The 19,913-nt window shown below is 42.8% G+C and overlaps 2 protein-coding genes across 2 annotated transcripts; both read right to left on the bottom strand.

Annotated features, from left to right (window-relative positions):
* Positions 1-2,708: 2,708 nt before the first annotated feature.
* On the bottom strand, positions 2,709-9,109 carry LOC131135919 (alpha-tectorin-like). The gene is made up of 14 exons (XM_078795377.1): positions 9,061-9,109; positions 8,429-8,502; positions 7,086-7,195; positions 5,791-6,025; positions 5,515-5,689; positions 4,996-5,071; positions 4,844-4,906; positions 4,564-4,766; positions 4,284-4,415; positions 4,029-4,213; positions 3,802-3,950; positions 3,466-3,711; positions 3,172-3,334; positions 2,709-2,720 (listed from the first exon to the last, which is right to left on the bottom strand). Exons 1-14 carry the CDS (start codon positions 9,107-9,109, stop codon positions 2,709-2,711), a joined length of 1,872 nt encoding a protein of 623 aa, XP_078651503.1.
* Positions 9,110-10,827: 1,718 nt separating this feature from the next.
* Positions 10,828-13,767, bottom strand: LOC131135676 (uromodulin-like). Its single transcript, XM_058081870.2, has 10 exons — positions 13,653-13,767; positions 13,501-13,563; positions 13,217-13,419; positions 12,934-13,065; positions 12,679-12,863; positions 12,454-12,602; positions 12,120-12,365; positions 11,840-12,002; positions 11,489-11,584; positions 10,828-11,417 (listed from the first exon to the last, which is right to left on the bottom strand). The coding sequence occupies exons 2-9, from the start codon at positions 13,554-13,556 to the stop codon at positions 11,489-11,491; spliced, it is 1,230 nt and encodes a 409-aa protein (XP_057937853.2). The 5' UTR covers positions 13,557-13,563; positions 13,653-13,767; the 3' UTR covers positions 10,828-11,417.
* Positions 13,768-19,913: the final 6,146 nt, after the last annotated feature.

Raw genomic sequence — 19,913 nt, 5'->3', positions numbered from 1 at the left:
ACTACATGTTTTCCACCATGGTAAGATTGATGGTATTACGGAATTCAAGGATGACCTCCACCTTGGTCTTCCTGGATGTTGAAAAGTTTCTTTATTTGCTCATTCTCAGGAATGTCAGTCACCCCCCCCCCCAAACTAAATAAACTAAATATGAACTAAATAACGTGGAATGTAAAAATGTGAAATGTCTTTCAGCTTCAAGGCAAGAACTCAAGTTCATCATCACAGCAAACATTCCAAGAAGCTCCACCCTCTGTATGACATCTTAGGGTTTGTCTCTTGTCTGATTTGCGACCTCCTCTGTAGCATAATAATAATAATAATTGTCAACTGTAGTAATTGTCCTCCAGGGGAAATACAGTAACAAATGACAGGATGCCACTTGTGTAAACCAGTGACTCTTAACAAATGAGGCCCTATAGGTGCCGCTTTGTTATCTACTGAAGACACCAGAGACAGGCTAGCTGCTATGCTACTGTAGGTTATCCATTAAGGGATAAAAATAAAATCAAAATATTGATCTTTTTTATTAATTAGCCTGACTTAAGCCTTCACACATACTGATTATGGGCATGGAAAGTCTTCCTATGCACATGTATGGGGGTGTCTGTGTGATATGGCGGGCACAAATCCAAAGAATGGCATTAGGCGGTGTAAAATACAACAAATGTATAAAATATAATATACAGCTTTGGATGAGGCATACTAACAATTATCGATATATGGCAATATCTGCTATACAAGACAAAATCCAACCTGTGCATTGGACAACACAAGAGAGATTTCATAGGGTTGTGGTCTCTGCAGCCATCTAGCGGTAAAACTAAGTAATTGCACTAACACAATGACGCGTGAACAGTGCGTGACCAAGAGCTTAAAATGCAATTAAACTTATTGACAGAACATGTTACGATGTTAGCATGTTACGAAAACACACATGAAACTAAGTTACTGAGAATTATATCAACCAAAAAGCAAGTTAGCACATAACGGTGGAAATCGACAATGTAACAGTTCTGTACTAGTCAAGAGACTTACATTGTTAGTCATGAACGCACGTGGAAAAGATGTGCCCATCACTCATAAGAAGCCCTTTGCATTAAAAGGGAAATGATATCACGAACCGTGTTGCCAAAATAAGAGCACAGGAAACTCCACAATAAAACTTGAGCAGAAGTTGACCAGAATAAAATACTTTTTCGACGGTCATGGAACGCACCGACGCACCGTTCTCCGATGCAAAGAGGGCTGTATGGATGTATTTGGATGTATTTCCCCCCCTTTCTCTTTCACCTCATACTTGCTCCCGAATGCTGATACTATGTGGGAATGCATAAAGGTAAGATTTAATGACTTTGAGTGCTAATGTGCATCATTGTGGTAATTCGATGTTAAATGGCTAACGCTAGCAAAACACTGGACTTCAGCCACGGTCATCACATTGACAGCCCGTCAATAGCAGCTGGAACTCCAATTTACCTGGCAGTTCAAAGCAAAAATCATCATAGAGATGTAAAAATGTGGAAACCACTGGTTAGTTGGGCCACTCTTATGCCAAAGTAGCACTTTATATGACAATAAAAACAATACCTGCACTGCTCCAGTCTCTGGCAGGCCATGTAATCCGTGATAAGTCAAACACAGCCACAGTAGATACAAATAACTTTGGTTTTGTACAAGAGCCATCTGCCAGGGCTTTGAAGCTAACATTACCAATCTAAATACTCTTTTCTTTCTCCATTTCCCATCAATATTTGTTCCAGCTTGTTGTTACGGAGCTACATGCTTCAATCAAACTACGGTGGGGGCCGAGGGTCAAACAGGAGGAGTGCACGTTAATCGCGCATCAAAAAATGTAACTTATTTTAACGCGTCATTAACGTTAACTTTGACAGCTCTAATATTTAATGCAACAAAAAAAATGAAAATACATTAAATATAGTTGAGTTAATATTCAAAGTTTAAATGCTCAAGTTTGTATGTGATATAATTCAGTGTGTGCTATTTACAAGAATATACAAGGTACGCAATGTGTAAGATTCACAATGTTTTCTTTCAGCTGATAATCAGTCCATCGAGCCTTGGTGACACGATGTAGTGAAAACCTCGTGTGAGAGGCAGTGACCAAAGAGGAAAAAAATGGGGGACAGTCTGGCCAGTTTCAGCCCTGAAGGAGCAGGTGGGTAGTCAGTCCATTCACGTGGAGTCCAATGTTAGCAACACTTACCAGTTCCGTTCAGTATATAGTACATGAAATGCTCCCAGGTAGTGCTCTCAGTCGTGGCAGTGGTAGCGGGTGCCTACCATGTATTTAAATGCAGCAGCGTTAAAACATATTATTGCTCTGAAGTAAATTTGCAAGCCTACGTGTGAAGCAAGTATTTCCCCCATGTGTATTTGTTGAGTCTTGCTGTTTGCTATTTATTGGTTATTTGGAGTCATGTGATCAAGAGGTGAAACCCTGCTTGGGTGCATGGAATCATATGACTCAAATCACATGATGCTGAGTGTTAGTTTATTGAAACATTTTATTTATACTTGTATACTTGTACACTGTTGCGTAATGATTGATTAGCTATATAGTTCTACGATAGCCATAGCATTTCCCTTCACCGTGTAACTATAATATTGTAGCTATTGGACAGTCAGTCTACACGCTTCCATGCAAAAGATCTACAAGACATTCAAAAAAAGAAAAGACATTCCAATCAGGTCCGAATCTGGGAAGATCCACACTCTGAGTTGCCATGGAAACAGCCTGACAAGACGAGAAAAGCAACAAGGTGATCAGACCTCACTGGTCAGGTGTCAACAGCGTGTCTTACTTAATTGGTCCAGGACACACTGATAAGGCTGGAGCTTTCATCAACATATTCAGACCCAGCAGACCTTCGTCGTCTTCTTCTCTTGGGACCAGCACAACTCTGAGTCAAAGTGTTGGGATAGGTGAAGATGTAAGGATTGGGTCAACATGGAGGGCGTTTCAACTTATGAAATATGGTAGGATTGAATGAAGGCAGGTATGTTCTTGGTTAAGGTAAGCTAAAAGCTAGGTTGTTCATTTCAATTCTAGACTCTGGAATCTAGTCACATTGTGTTGAGAGTGATTCGTTAAGAACAGAGGTCTTGTGCTTCAGTGCCATGTGACCACAACGATGTATAGCAACGTACCGGCTGGCAGTCTTGGCTCTGGTTGGGACACAGTTGGACTTTACAGTGCAGGTAGACCTCATAGCTGCCTCCAGTGAAGTGGAACATGTTGAAGGAGAAACTGTTGGACACTCCGACTCCATTCTTCATCACCTTCACTGAGGGCTCCATAGTGCTTGGACAACTTTACAGAGACAGGAAAATACAGGTTACAGCTTTGTCCTTCTGACCTGCTTCAGACTGAGATAGCTGATAGTTAACTGTAATTGAGAAATGTCTAAGCAGCAGTGAGTGGCCTCAAACATATTGTCTCACCCATCATAGACCAGGTCGTATCTCAGACCCTCATTGGGCGATGAGCCGTTGGTGGCCCAGCAGGAGTTGGTTACCAAGGAGACCAGGTTGTCGTCCAGACCGTACGTCATGAACTCCACCCAGATCCTTTCGTTCAACTGAACGTCTTTGTCTGACATTATAGGTTGTCTGTGTTGGGCATCCTTGTAGGCTGTCATCTTCAGAGTGTAATTCCAAGATTCTGATACAACCTGCTGGAAGACAGCGCTGCACACACACACACACACACACACACACACTAATCTTTAGCTTTTGGTTTCAAAATCAGATGACACTGGTCAAACATGTTGAACTCACTTGTCTTTGATTCTGAATGTCATACTCTGAAGTTCCGGCTGGTAGTAATAGCAGGAGAAGTTCACATGGAATTCATCAAAGTTAGCAACAATTTCAGAGGTGTTAATTCCGGTGACAGCATTCTTGTACAGAACCACACTGTCGTTGGCCTGCAGGATAAAAGACGTTCAAGAATTCAATACATGGACCTGAAACACTACGAATGTCAGGACAAGAGAGACTCCCACCGTGACCACCGTCCCACAGAGGTTGCTGTCACTAAAGTTAAAGGTCACCATGTGGTCCATGTCCCTGTGTCCTCTACAAGAGTCGTTGTTGAGGTGCAGGTCCGTGTATCGGAAACCTTTCTCCTCCAGGAGACAACCGACCAGAGTGACTGAAGCACTGTTGTCCATGCAGACCTCTGTATCACCTGAACAGCAAAACACCTTTGTTGGGCGGCCTGTTGTTTCATCTGCGACAACCCCCCATACTCATCTTACCCAAAGTGTTGTTGGACCTGTAATCGGAGGCAAAAATGGCCCGACAGAAGCACATAATTTGTTCGTTGATGCCTTCAGCACAGAACTCGTGATCAACACATTGTGTGTCATTACAGAAAGCCTGACGGGGAGCTGAAACATAAACAATATCAGAGCCATCATACCTTAACATACCCTTATTGTCATAACCAAGGACAGCATTATGGTGGTGCCTCCAGGGAAACCACATGTGTCCTTCTGATGTGATTTTATTTGGAGGACTAGTAAGAGAAAGTCTTACGGCAGTCGGCCTCCATCCTCCAGTCGTCCAACATGGAGTTCTGCCTCAGGCCGCAGGCATGAGAATAGGCACCCAAAAACTCACACCTGAGGCCGTCCACATCTGGATAATGACACAGTGTGGAGTTGCAGGCGGCGATGTACGGCGCTGGATCGACAATGGAGTGACAGTCGGAGAAGTCAGGGCCGTTGAGGGCTTGACAGCTGTGGTGGAGATGTAAGGGTAGAGTCCTAGTTAATACCAGACGGGCTTGCTTGTGTTGTGGAGTGTTTCTGCTTACTGTTCAGTCACGGTGGTGCAGTTGATGGACTCGTCATCTGGCTCACTGTACTGCACCTCACAGCTGGGGGATGACAGACAGCAAGCTCACAGAAGAACGCAAAGCAGAAAATTAGGAAGCTTCAGTCAGCAGGACTAGTGACGAGGTCTCACCCCTCAAAGCTGTAATCAGCCGACTTAATGGCACTTAAAGTCACGTTGGAGTCGACACACAAACTCACCGGACTGTCTATAATGGCAAGGAAGAAGAAAATCAATAAAAAAATGTAGTTACAGTTCATGGAACAGAAACAAACAAGGAGCTCTCTGCCATTCATGCCCCTTGGACTGTGACTTTGATGAAGACCAAGTAGTTTATTCCCTTGACTAAGTGGGTTCGTTTTAGTGGACTTTGTACCAATCGGCAAAAAATGTTTAGGAATGGTTAGGACAGCACAAACTGTTCCACATGTGGAGTTGGCCTCCAGATCCTTCATCTGTCAGCCCATTTGAGCATCTGAAGCATGTCCATCACAGACAAGTCCGATTCATGTCGGTCCAGTCTTGAGACCTATTCTTGTCAGCACAAAGTGCATTGTGATAAACCTAGAATGGTTTTACTGAAAGTGCTGCGCAAACACGGTGCAAGCTGTCCCCAATCAGCTAGAAGCTACTCGAGTAAGACAACGTCACCTGTCATCATCTCTTGTTGTGTTTGGACGATCTGAGCAGTGTCTCCATTGAAGAAGACAGTCAAGTTGTAATCGGACAGATATATGTTGACTGTGACTCCAGTCTGATCCTGGTAGAGGTCCAAACCTTCATATCCCTCAGACACACTGGTGATGTTCATAACAGTGTTATTGACCTGCATGATAAACACTGGATGAACATCTTCTGTTCGTTTAGGAGAAGCAATAACATATTCAGTCTTTTATGACTAATCATCTGCTGATGAAGGTGACCTACCAGAACTTTCACACCTGGGCCAAGTTGAATGACAGTTTCGGAGTCCAGCACCTTGATGATGACACTGTTTAAAAATATGACGTCTTTTCGACGACGTTCCTTGAAGAGGCCCACTACTTGGACACTTGAATTGGTGTACAAAGTGTAGGCACAGCGATCCTCCACAGACGTGGAATTACCAGAGTAATCAATGATGGTGGAGCCGGTCACAGTGCACACATAGTTCGGTGGGCAACTAGCAGAGGCAGGGTCGGTGGTGAGTAGGTTGTTATGATGGCATCGGCGACATGAGAGACATCACAAAAGCTTACCTGTCGTCCTGGGATATCGTGAGGAAAGCGGTTGCATTACAAGACAGCAAGCCTACTACTGGGTTACATCTTGTTGTGTTTGATTCAAGTAATTGATCTGGAAACAACATACATGACTTCATTCAATCCATTAATTGGAATATTCTAGTTTTTTTGGCCTCATTCACCAATATGTTGGTAAATATGGTCTTAACATTGCTCCGAGAAATGTTGCCTAAGTGAGATTCATGCTGAGTTTTGACAATTGTTGGCTTCTCATTGGCATCGGTAACAGTAACACCCCCAGTTGCCCACAAGCTGGCACACACTGGCAGTGAGTTTTAGAACAAGTGTCTCTTGATTGTATTTTGTTATACAGTATTTTACTGTAGAGCACTCTGTTTTCAACTCTGGTTTCTATCATTTTCTATTGTTTTTATTCAAAAGAGTGACCTACGTAAAAACGTACCGTAGCACATGCAACAAGCTAAATTTACAGTTCATATTTTCACAGAAAACCGATATGCGTAAATGTCATAACCAGTCAAGTATATTATACATGAATAAATAGAAATACAGATGCCGTACATATATTGCTCATGTTTGTAAAACTTTACAGACACATCATATAAAGTACATATAAAGTCACGGATGAATGAAAGAAGGAATGCATCGGTCAGTCAGTCAAATTTGAATTAAATACCAAAACATCTGAAAACATGTTTTAACCAAAGTAAATGTTTAGGTTATTTTCTTAATGACCAATTTGTATTAACATAAAAATGGCCTCACCAGCCATGAACCTCAGTGCATGTCTAAGATATGCTGATATTTAAAATAATGTGCGCACGTAGACTTAAACATGCGTAAGGAGTATGTGGACTGAAAACATGCATATTCTGGTTGGCCATTGAGGATGGAGCCTACTACTGCACTTGTAGATCAGGTTCCAATGATAATGATGGGACAAGTGCACCAATCAGTGGTGCTGTTACAATGACTGACGTGGTGTGCTTACTTGAGTGTCTGCAGCGGCTCAGGTCGTGAAATGCACCCTCATTGGGATTCACCAGCAACGTGTCCACCTGCTGTCCGTTCACCTTGTTTGTTATGGTCTACATGGACACATAAAATGCTGATCAGAGCATTTCCACAAAAAATTCAGTGACCATCAATCAAATTGAATTTGTTCAAACAACTGTCTAATTGAGTTGAAGAAAGTACTGAGATATAAATATCCTGTTGCTGAGTTGCTAGAACTTATGTTTTCCTAAAGACCAACATGGAGCTTCAACTCCACAAGTGGGGAAAAAAATGACTCTAAAGACAGAATGATGGCTTCTTCACGAATGTAACCTACCCAAACACAGCCCATCTCAAGCAAGGATTGGAAGAATTCATTCATTCATTTTTTACCACTTTTCCTCACGAGGGTCGAGGGGGTGCTGGAGCCTATCCCAGCTGTCTTCAGGCGAGAGGCGGGGTACACTCTGGACTGGTGGCCAGCCAATCACAGGGCACATATAGACAAACAACCATTCACACTCACATTCATACCTATGGACAATTTGGAGTGGCCAATTAACCTAGCATGTTTTTGGAATGTGGGAGGAAACCGGAATACCCGGAGAAAACCCACGCATACCCGGGCGGGGAGAACATGCAAACTCCACACAGAGATAGCTGAGGGTGGGAATGAACTCGGGTCTCCTAGCTGTGAGGTCTGTGCGCTAACCACTCCACTGCCGCGCATTGGAAATTTATTGTTTCAAAATCCAGCTTCTTCGATCAAGCATGTGGACATCTAAGTCGGTAAAAGTAAATATTCTCACCACACTTGAAGTTAATGTGGAGCTATATCCCACACTTCCTTGAGTATTTGCAAATGTGCGGAAGTTGACCGTGAGCTGTAAAAAGACAAAGAAATGTTGCCTAAAATCTTTAGCAAAGCACTGAAGAAAGTGTTTGAAATAAACACTAAAAAGTCTGACTGACCCCCCCATTGTTAGCGATTATTACTTCAGAAGTACATTCTGATGTCCCCACAAGCTGCGGTAGATTTGTCTTGAAGGGTGACCCAGCTCCAGCTACTCTGCTTTCGTTTGATATAATAATTGTATTCATAATTTCAGCAGTTGTGACAATCATGCAGTCAGGTCCATCCTCGATTCCAAAGCACACCGAAACTGTCAACTGGTCAACATTTGCCTGTTAACAAGACAAAACACAAAAAAAGAAAAACAGTATATTTCCAGTTTATCTGATGTTTCCCACAATGACGTTCCTGAGCCATCTTCTCTCCATATTTGCAGAGTGGTACAGAAGGATTGTGCGGCGCAGTGGCTTACATGTACTTCGGTGTATTCCTTTCCATAGAAATTAATCGAACAGGTCAAAGTCACTGACTCTGCAGACAAAAAACCTGAAAAAAGCCACATGTTGTGAACGGAGAGTGGCGGCATCTTCATCTTCATCTCATCCAAAGCTCAACATACACACGACATCGTCTGGTTAGCCATCGCTAGACATTTCAGCAAATTCTGATGTTTTTTAACTCATAAATAGATAGAAGTACAAGTCGGCTAACAGCAACTTGCAACATCCTGTTGGTGTTGTAACGCAGATGTTCTGAATTCTGTTGTTGGTGGAGGTGCGTGTCAAGCTCCACCGGAGGTTTTGGAATGGGCGGTCCTTTATTGTGTTTACTTTAAGTAATTTCTAAGAAAACATTTTCAGTTCTATAATTACAATAATATTTTCAAAGTGTTGAAAATGGATCTTATCAGAGGCCAGAAATGCTGAGTTGAGAACCGCTGGTTTAGAATAACTCAAAAAGTAGCATCCGTGATGTTGCCGTCTCCGATTGGAATCATTCATGCGTCATGCGATTGTTGTTAGCGTCTGTGTTTTTCTTATGTACAAAATTTTCTTCCAACGTATTATCAACCCTTCTTTATGACGAAGTCCACTTTCTGATTACCTGGCAGCAGGCTGACTCCCATCATGACGACCAGGAGGACGAGGTCCATGCTGACTGACAACAGACAGAGATCTGCAAGACAGTCACAAATTGTCCAAAGCAGACGAGAGTAGCGTCTACTTTGGCACTGTAGACGTCATAGAATCATCGGCTCCTTGTAGAAGCACCATAGCAATTCTAAACTGCTGATGCATCAAGGCAAACAGGTTCCTGTCTGAATGTAAAGGTGACTATAGGGGTGTTATTTTATGTCTGGAGCGCTGTAACAATTTTAGAAGCTGTATTCAGAAGGTTGTAATTACAGTTTTTTTATGCAGTTACAATGAACATATTCCTTTTATAAATAAGGCCTGGAACCAATTAACCACGGTTGACGAGGAATTAGCAAAGAAGGTTCTAGATCTTTAACATCCTCGCCATATGTCTTTAAATCGGATACAGATACAGATAATTTAGATAGGTGAACGGATACGGATACAGATAGTGTTAATCAAAAACCAATGTTTTCTTTGTCCAGACTGAACCAAAAATAGGACTCAGAGGTCGTAAATAATCTTGAGAACACCTGCATCTCCTTGAGCATCGCATGGTGTGTTCACCGTACCAGGGCTTATTCCAACATGTCATCAGAGGTTACGTTTTTCGTGAAGTCGCTTGTATCCCAAGAAAAACAACTCTTCTATATGAAACAACAAACTCCGAAAGTTGCTTGACAGTGGACTCAAACCCTAATGGTCCCTTTAAAGAGGAGGACTTACCCTCACTCTGGAGCTTCCTCTACAGTCTGGTTGAAGATCTTCTCACAGCACTGACACTTTCCGTCCAAATGAGACAAAGTGCGAAATACCTTCTCATATGTTACTCAACTTGTCATGTCACAGATGACGTTCTTTTGCATTACAGTCTTATAATCATCATAACTGGTTTCACAACATTCTGAAAACACTTACTTTGATGTACAAATATTACTATCCTCTGCAACGCTTCAAAAAAATCCCTGCAGCACTTGAAGTTAAAATTCATTTGAGTAGCTAGTGTGGATCACTGGATCGCTGATCGCCATCAACGTATTCATCTTTTCATGGCTCAAAATGTAAACATGTGTCTCTTATTGGTGACATCTTGTTTCTTGGTTTGTTTGTGTCTTATTTGTTTTTTTTATTGTTGTTCTGTTCGTCTTTTATTAGGTGATGTCTTGTCATTCTGTGTGTTTTGTTTTCGAACTCTTGCCTGCACCCCATTCTGTTTTATTGTGCTTTTGAGTTTGCCAGTCTTAGCGGCAAACACCAAGGCAGGTTTTTCATTTGGAAACACTAATAGAAGTGTAGACTTAAGCATGCAAACTTAACGGAACAATTTTTCCTTGAGGTAGGAGCTTGATGACATCTACAGCTCTAAAAAAAAGTTCTTAGAGTCTGGTAAAACTTGTATAGTAGGCCATGGGAATGTACTGTACATCAATTTTGATTTAGCTGCCAAACAAAAATGTAGCAGGAGCAGATCTTCGGTGTTTTTCCTGTTGGACAACAGCAGTGCTGTGAGAGAAGAACGTCAGTCAAACATTTACCATCGTGTTCTGTAGGGCTGTCACGAGACACCCAACTCACAAGATGAGACTTTAATATTAAGTAGAATGTAAAATGTTTTAAATGTTTATTGTCTGACGAATTGACACTAAACTATATTATTATTATTATTATTATTTAGACCAAATAGAGCCCTGTTGTAATATATTACACTAACAGATCATAATCATCATCATAATAATGCAATATTTTCTTTCAACTCAACTTTCAACTTTTCTTTCTCCTCAACATGTTTTACAATCAAGAAAAAAAATGCAACAACCATGGTGACATGTCGAGAAAGACAGTACCACAAGCTACCCAGCATCCCATGCGGCTACAGATAGCATCTGATTATTTCTGTGCCACTCCACCATGCGACAGGAGCACTGCAAGTCATGTTGCCAGCCACAGTTTTGATGTTAAAGGTTTTTGAAAAAGTCATATGGAAATGCATGGCTGGGCAGTTTAAGATGTTTGGCAGGCCTGATGTGGCCCGCAGGCTGCAGTTTGCTCACCCCTGTTGTACAACAACATGTCATGAAACATTGTTAACACTCATCTGTGATGTTATGTAATGATTGATTAGCTACATATTTCTAACAAGACATAGTACTTCAGTAACAAGTAATTACCCTTCACCGTGTTACAATAATATAGTAGCTATTGGACTGTCAGAGCCTTCCAACTTTAAAATGATCTGAATGCTTCCATGCAAACGTTCTACAAAACGGTCCCATCAGGTCTGAGATCTTTCTGAAGGTCCGCACGCTGAGTCGCCATGGAAACAGCCTGAGAAGTCAAGCAGAACAACTATCAGGTGATCAGAACTCACCGGTCACATGTCAGCAGCAGAGTCTTACCTAATTGGTCCAGGACATGCTGACGAGGGCAGGGCTTTCATCAACATATCCAGACGTGGCAGACCTGCGTCTTCTTCTCTTAGGACCAGTACAACTCTGAGTCAAAGTGTTGGGATAGGTTTTTGAACATATGGAAGACATGGAAGATGGTAGGATTGAATGAAGGCAGGTGTACTTGGTTAAGGTAAGTTGATGTGATTGTGGTCAAGGGAGATCAAGGCTAAAAGCTAGGGTCTTTATTACAATTCTAGACTCAGGAATGTAGTCCTATTTTGCCAAGAGTTATTAGAGTTAAGAACAGAGGTCTTGTGCTTCAGTGCCATGTGACCAAAACAATGTATAGCAACGTACCGGCTGGCAGTCTTGGCTCTGGTTGGGACACAGTTGAACTTTACAGTGCAGGTAGACCTCATAGCTGCCTCCGGTGAAGTGGAACATGTTGAAGGAGAAACTGTTGGACACTCCGACTCCATTCTTCATCACCTTCACTGAGGGCTCCACAGTGCTTGGACAACTTTACAGAGACAGGAAAATACAGGTTACAGCTTTGTCCTTCTGACCTGCTTCAGACTGAGATAGCTGATAGTTAACTGTAATTGAGAAATGTCTAAGCAGCAGTGAGTGGTCTCACCCATCATAGACCAGGTCGTATCTCAGACCCTCACTGGGCGATGAGCCGTTGGTGGCCCAGCAGGAGTTGGTTACCAAGGAGACCAGGTTGTCGTCCAGACCGTACGTCATGAACTCCACCCAGATCCTTTCGTTCAACTGAACGTCTTTGTCTGACATTATAGGTTGTCTGTGTTGGGCATCCTTGTAGGCTGTCATCTTCAGAGTGTAATTCCAAGATTCTGATACAACCTGCTGGAGGACAGCGCTGCACACACACACACACACACACACACACTAATCTTTAGCTTTTGGTTTCAAAATCAGATGACACTGGTCAAACACGTTGAACTCACTTGTCTTTGATTCTGAATGTCATACTCTGAAGTTCTGGCTGGTAGTAATAGCAGGAGAAGTTCACATGGAATTCATCAAAGTTAGCAACAATTTCAGAGGTGTTAAATCCGGTGACAGCGTTCTTGTACAGAACCACACTGTCGTTGGCCTGCAGGGTAAGACGTTCAAGAATTCAATACATGGACCTGAAACACTACGAATGTCAGGACAAGAGAGACTCCCACCGTGACCACCGTCCCACAGAGGTTGCTGTCACTAAAGTTAAAGGTCACCATGTGGTCCATGTCCCTGTGTCCTCTACAAGAGTCGTTGTTGAGGTGCAGGTCCGTGTATCGGAAACCTTTCTCCTCTAGGAGACAACCGACCAGAGTGACTGAAGCACTGTTGTCCATGCAGACCTCTGTATCACCTGAACAGCAAAACACCTTTTTTGGGCGACCTGTTGTTTCATCTGCGACAACCCCCCATACTCATCTTACCCAAAGTGTTGTTGGACCTGTAATCGGAGGCAAAAATGGCCCGACAGAAGCACATGATTTGGTCGTTGATGCCTTCAGCACAGAACTCGTGATCAACACATTGGGTGTCATTGCAGAAAGCCTGACGGGGAGCTGAAACATAAACAATATCAGAGCCATCATACCTTAACATACCCTTATTGTCATAACCAAGGACAGCATTATGGTGGTGCCTCCAGGGAAACCACTTGAATGTCTCCTTCTGATTAGTGACTAGTGACAGAAAAGTGACAGAAAGTCTTACGGCAGTCGGCCTCCATCCTCCAGTCGTCCAACATGGAGTTCTGCCTCAGGCCGCAGGCATGAGAATAGGCCTCCAAAAACTCACACCCGAGGCCGTCCACATCTGGATAATGACACAGCGTGTAGTTGCAGGCGGCGATGTACGGCTCTGGATCGACAATTAATTCACAGTCGGAGAAGTCCGGGCCTTTCAGTGCTTGACAGCTGCAGCGGAAAGACGGAAGGATGCAGTCCAAGTCAAGACCGAAGAGTAGCTTGCTTGTTTTCTAGAGTTTTTCTGCTTACTGTTCAGTCACGGTGGTGCAGTTGATGGACTCGTCATCTGGCTCACTGTACTGCATCTCACAGCTGGGGGTTGACAAACAGCAAGCTCACAGAAGAACGCAAAGCAGAAAATTATGAAGCTTCAGTCAGCAGGACTAGTGACGAGGTCTCACCCCTCAGAGCTGTAATCAGCCGACTTTAAGTCACTTAAAGTCACCTTGGCGTTGACACAGAGACTGTCTGGATCATCTAGAATGGTGAGGAGAAGATGTCAATAAGGCTTAAACAGTAACATTTTATGGAACGAGGAGCTCTCTGCCGTTCTTGTTGATGTCACTTGGATGGTGACCTTGATGAAAACCTAGTAGTTCACCCATTTAATTCATTTGCTTTCCTCAAAGTAGTGAGTTTGTTTCAGAGGACTTTGTAAAATGTTTGTAAAATGGTTAGGACAACGCAAACAGTTCTCAGGGTGGAGTCTGCCGCTACGTCCTTCATCTGTCAGTCCAATTGAGCATCTGAAGTAGAAATGTATTCATAGTATTTCCGGCTCCTTCTCTTTCTCAAACTGTCACCAACCAGCTGGGTTGGTCGTAGAAAATGTCACCTGTCAAAATCCCCGTTTGTGTTTGGAGGATCTGAGCAGTGTCTCCATTGAAGAAGACAGTCATGTTGGAGTCGGACAGATATATGTTGACTGTGACTCCAGTCTGGTCCTTGTGGAGGTCCAAACCTTCATATCCCTCAGACACACTGCTGATGTTCATAACAGTGTTGTTGACCTGCATGATAAACACTGGATGAACATCTTCTGTTCATTTAGGAGAAGCAATAACTGATAATAAATATCTTCTGATGAAGGCGACCTACCAGAACTTTCACACCTGGGCCAAGTTGAATGACAGATTTGGAGTCCAGCAGTTTGATGATGACACTGTCCAAAAATATGACGTCTTTTCGACGACGTTCCTTGAAGAGGCCCACTATCTGGACACTTGAATTGGAGTACAAAGTGTAGGCACAGCGATCCTCCACAGAGGTGGAATTACCAGAGTAATCAATGATGGTGGAGCCGGTCACAGTGCACACATAGTTGACTGGGCAACTAGCAGAGGCAGGGTCGGTGGTGAGTAGGTTGTTATGATGGCATCGTCGACATGAGAGACATCACAAAAGCTTACCTGTCGTTCTGAGATATCGTGAGGAAAGCGGTTCCATTACAAGACAGCAAGCCTGCTGCTGGGTGACAGCTTGTTGCGTTAGGTAGAACTAATTGATCTGGAAACAACATACACGACTTCATCACATTCAAATAGACACATCACAAAGCCATATTTTCTCCGAGTTGTCCATGTACAGAAAACTAAAACTAATGCGTCTGACACAGTGGAACGAAACACTACGATGCCACTAAATGTTCTTCATTGAGGTCGTCAAACAAAGCTGTAAATAATATAAAAATTACAGTATTTTACACGGACAGGACTGGGCTTCGAACCAGCGAACTCAAGTTTGAACAGTACAGTCCTTATACAGTACTTTTTAGACATCCGACTCATTGCTGCGTCACTCACTGAATCTTTTTGGCCTCATCCATCCATTTTTCATGCTGCTTATTCTCACTAGGGTATGCTGGAGCCTATCCCAGTTTGTCTTCGGGCGAGAGGCAAAGTACACGCCGGACTGGTCACCAGCCATATTGGTGGTCTTGTGGTTTTAACGTTGCTATTCTTGCTCAAAATACAGAGAAATGTCAGACATTTGCAGTACCGATGGATCCTGAAGGGGATGGAAGGTTCTTGGCACTGTCATGACACGACCCATAATTGGAAACACGATGGCTTCTGCACATGTACTAGACGTTTATTATTATATTAGTATATTAGTACGCACAATGCTCATGCAAAGTACAAATCATGTTGCCGAACGCATGACTGCCAGAAAATAGGCCGACCGGATGTAGATGCGTTCTGGTACGGATGGTGTAGAGACGGAAAAGCCAGTGTTTATTCAACGTCACATAAACAGCAGTTCCGGCTAGAGCCCGATTCACAAACAAGTCAAACATAAATGAATGAATGAATGGATTTGACCGGCAAAATGGCGAATTATGGACAGTACCCAAGCTCATCAGAAGGCGATCAGACTTTTACAACAAAGTAATACAGTAAACCTCGGATATATCGGATTCAATTGTTCCCACTGGTTTTGTCCGATATAAGCGGAATCCGTTATATGCGTATACTGGAAAATGTCCGTTTTACGCATATATCGGATTTATATCCGGTATATGCGTAAATCGGATTTTATTTAGTGTATTATTTGCTTCTTTTGTCGGTTATTTTCTGAACGAGCAACCTGTATAAGCGGAAAACCTGCATAATCTGGTAGGCCATTGAGGATGTGGCCTACTGCACTTGTAGATCAGGTTCCAGTCATGATAACGATAGAACTCGTACACCAATCAGTGGCGCTGTGACAATGGCTGAGGTGGTGTGCTTACTTATGAATCTGCAGCCGCTCAGGTAACCGTATTTAGACACACGCGACGCCGGCTTCCATTGGTCCACCTGCTGCCCGTTCACCTTGGCTGTCACGTTCTACATGGACACATGTGAGGATGTCACACTTATGAACAAGTTCAATCATTTCATGTGTGATTGTAGTATGTTATAAGAAGCTAAATAGTTCAGGTTTACAGAAGAGCTGGAGTCTATCCCAGATAACCTGCCAAACATGACATTGACACCAACCAACCATTGAGTGTTTCTTGAAACTAGCCCATGTCAGTCCAACAAAAGCCTTCACGGCCATCATATTTTGTCCTCGACAAAGCTCAAGTCATTTTTAGAGTTATACTAAAACAGGTTTTATTTGAGTACACTCTGATGCTTAATTAAAACATCACAGCACATTATTCCTTCCAAGTATTTCTATATGGCTCTTGAGCACTCCCATGACTATTTCCTTGGTCACTGCTTCGATGATTACAGACTCGTCCAATCGTGCTAATTTAACTGCTAAACCTTTCCGTTTGGTCTACAATGCTGTGAGGGAGCTGCCAATCCTCCCTCACTGATCAGGTGTATGCCCCGCCTACACTGTCTGGTTTCTCTTTGTGTATATAGTTGGCTTTAGTTATTTACATATATTTTGGTTAGTGCTTTAATTATATTTGTTTGCCGTTTAAGTGCCACTTTAGTTTTTCATTTAGAAGTCATTTGTGTTCCTAATTTCTCATCAGTTTCTCCTTTTGTTTGAGGTGATTGGTCGTGGCACAAACATGGAGGCGCGCCCATGGGAGTGCAGGCCAGAGGCTGATCACCTCAATTGGACTCTCCCAAGTGCCACCTGGAGGAGGGGGATTGACTGGGTGGTAGTTGGGGAATTCAAGTTGTTAGGTGTACGTGAGTGTTTATACGTATATATATATAGTGTATATGTATATATATACACACAGGAAGTGACCCTTCAGTGTGGGACTCCTGAAGGACTTATATTTAATATGAAGGGTGTTGTGAATGTAAATCGGGTACCTTTTGGACTTATTGCCTCACCCTCTCCTTGGGAACTGTGGTTGGCCCTTCACAGGTAAAAGGGGCTGGGTGAACTTGTTTGAGAGAGGCCTGTTGTGTGTGCTGGGGGAAATGCTGCTGCTGTCTTGTAAAATAAACTCGGAAAGCTCTCAAGTCCTGGTCTGGTGTACCTTTCAGCTGCTATGGCTATCCCAGGCTAGTAAGAGGCCGTTGTTTTTCAACGCAAAATCTTACAAATGCGCTGACGGATTTCCGGAAAAGCATATGATTGGAATATGCCGATGAATGCCTTTCAAAAAGGTGGTATTCTCACCACATCTGCGCTTAGTGTCAAGACAATTGCAAGACTTCCTTGAGTTCCAAATGTGCGGAATGACATCAGGATCTGTCAAAAAAAAAAAAATACAGCATAGAAGAAAGTCTTTGAAGCAAACACTGGACAGCATGACTCACCCCTCTAGTGGACATGATCACGATGTTGGTAATGCATGGTGATGTCCCTTCAAGCAATGGCAGATTTGTCTTGAAGGATGAAAGTTGTCCCTCTACGCTGCTAGCGTTTGATATAGAAATATTCCCTAAGTCTGCCCCAGAACTTGTAATGGTCATGCAGTCAGGTCCATCCTCCATGCCGAAGCACAGCGTAGCCGTATCGATGTTTTCAGTTACCTTTTCAGTTAACAGGACAAAAAGAAAGAAGATACATAGTAAACTAAAAAGCAAATAATTGTACTTCCATTTCCTTTGATGTTGATCACAAGGAGGTTGTAGCACCATCTTCTCTCCACAAGTGGCGAGTGCCACAGAAACACCGTCCAGCACAGTTACTTACATATACTTGGGTGTATATTTTTCCATAGTAGTTAATGGAACAGGTCAAAGTCGCTGACGCTGAAGACCGTACAGACAAGGAACCTGAAAACAGCCAAATGTTGTGAACCGCGAGTGCCAGCATTGTCAGCCTGGCCAGTCTAAGGCTTAACATAGACTTTACTGTACTGATAAATAATATGTAGAAATCACGTCAAGAATAACATCAGATACTGGTTTGCTTTTAGCATGTCATAGAACCTATTATTGTTGTGATTATTGTTTTTGGTTCGATTTGATTTTTTTCTCTTTGAGTGTTGTGGAACTGGACTGGGGTGAAGTTGGTGTTGTTGTTTGTTTCTTTTTTTTTCTCTTTCTTCATGAAATCAATTTGGATTATGAAAAAAAAACACAGCATAGAATTGAGTCCACAGAAAACATTTTCTTCTGACAAGTACATTACATATACAGTATATTGTAGGGGTCTCACGATACACTCGACACTAGAACTAGGAAAACAGACTTTCAGACTGAAAGTTTGAGACTGAATCAGAAAACAGTGTTTTCATCTAACAAATCTTAAGTAAGTTTGATCAAGTGTAGAATGAATTCAGCTTCTGATTGCATATTTAAGGCTGAATTATGCTACATCGACGTCAGTGTGCCGGCTGGCTCTGCTGAAGCGTCTTGATTTATGAATAGCTCTTCTGCCGGGGACGAGGCCTGAAGGTGCAATTCCCCAATAAATCACTTGTGACATAGTGAGCAACCACAACTCTTCTTTTCTCGTTTGGCGAGGTGGCTTCCAGTGAACAACACTGACTGGCGACATCCACAGTGCGAGCCGACTGTGTTGGAAAACCGAACACGACTGGCGGTGTTGCTTAACCGGCGCTTAAGCTTTATGAAAATGTGTTATTATCGAATCGTTCATTCATTCATTTTCTACCGCTTTTCCTCACGAGGGTCGTGGGGGTGCTGGAGCCTATCCCAGCTGTCTTCGGGCGAGAGGCGGGGTATGTCCAGCCAATCACAGGGCACATATAGACAAACAACCATTCCCACTCACATTCATACCTATGGACAATTTGGAGTCGCCAATTAACCTAGCATGTTTTTGGAATGTGGGAGGAAACCATGGAATTGAACTCGGGTCTCCTAGCTGTGTAGCCTGAGCACTAACCACTCGTCCACCATGCAGTGTTTACTTTAGTTAATTTCGGAAAAAAAATTCAATAACAATGTCAAAGTTTTGGATTGGGACTGGATCAGATTGGATCAGATCTGAGGGCCAAAAATCGGATCCAGATCAGAAGCCAGAAATCCTGATCTGGACGTACTCAGTTGAGAACCACTGGTTTAGATAAACTCCGAACATACAATCCCTGATGGTGGTGTCTCCGGTCCCCAGTGGGAATTGGCTATAATTCATGCTTCATGCTATTGTTGTTAGCGTATGTGTTTTTCTGGTATACTAATTTATTTCCGCGCACTATCAACCATAACTATCTAGTTACCTGGCAGCAGGCTGACAGCAACCGTGACGACCAGGAGGAGAAGGTGCATGTTGGAGACTTGCAGAGATCTGCAAGACAATTCCAAATCGTTCAAGTCAGAAACAGTTTGTCACTGTGGACTTCATAGAATTCTCAAACAAGTCGTGGCCGGAGACCTTCATACAGCAAGACGGTGGGAAGCTCTTGTCCATTCTTCCAAATACAGGGGATCCTGTACTAAAGCTGTCCCTGAATATTTGGCATCCAGGAAAATAATGGCAGGTACTACTGTTTGCCATATTTAGCTAAAGGTACTTGTGTACCAGGTGTACCATAACTTATTCAGTTCCGTTGTCTGAATGGCTGTAGAGGACTCAAATAATATCACAAACTGTATTTAGAAGGTCGTAAACTGTTTTTTTTATGCTCTAAAAATGAAAATGTTCCATTCATAAATAAGGAATCCTTCTTGGCAGGAAGCTGCACATCATACATGATTTATAGTGCAACATGATCATGTTTACGGTATGTACTAGGGAAGTGAATCTCAGCGCCGAGGACAATTCGATACACATCTCGATGCACTGCCAGC

This window comes from Doryrhamphus excisus, linkage group LG12, assembly GCF_037039965.1.
Source record: "Doryrhamphus excisus strain RoL-2023G ecotype Guam linkage group LG12, RoL_Dexc_Guam_v1.1, whole genome shotgun sequence".
Classification (NCBI taxonomy): domain Eukaryota; kingdom Metazoa; phylum Chordata; class Actinopteri; order Syngnathiformes; family Syngnathidae; genus Doryrhamphus; species Doryrhamphus excisus.
This window is presented reverse-complemented; position numbering and strand designations above follow the sequence as displayed.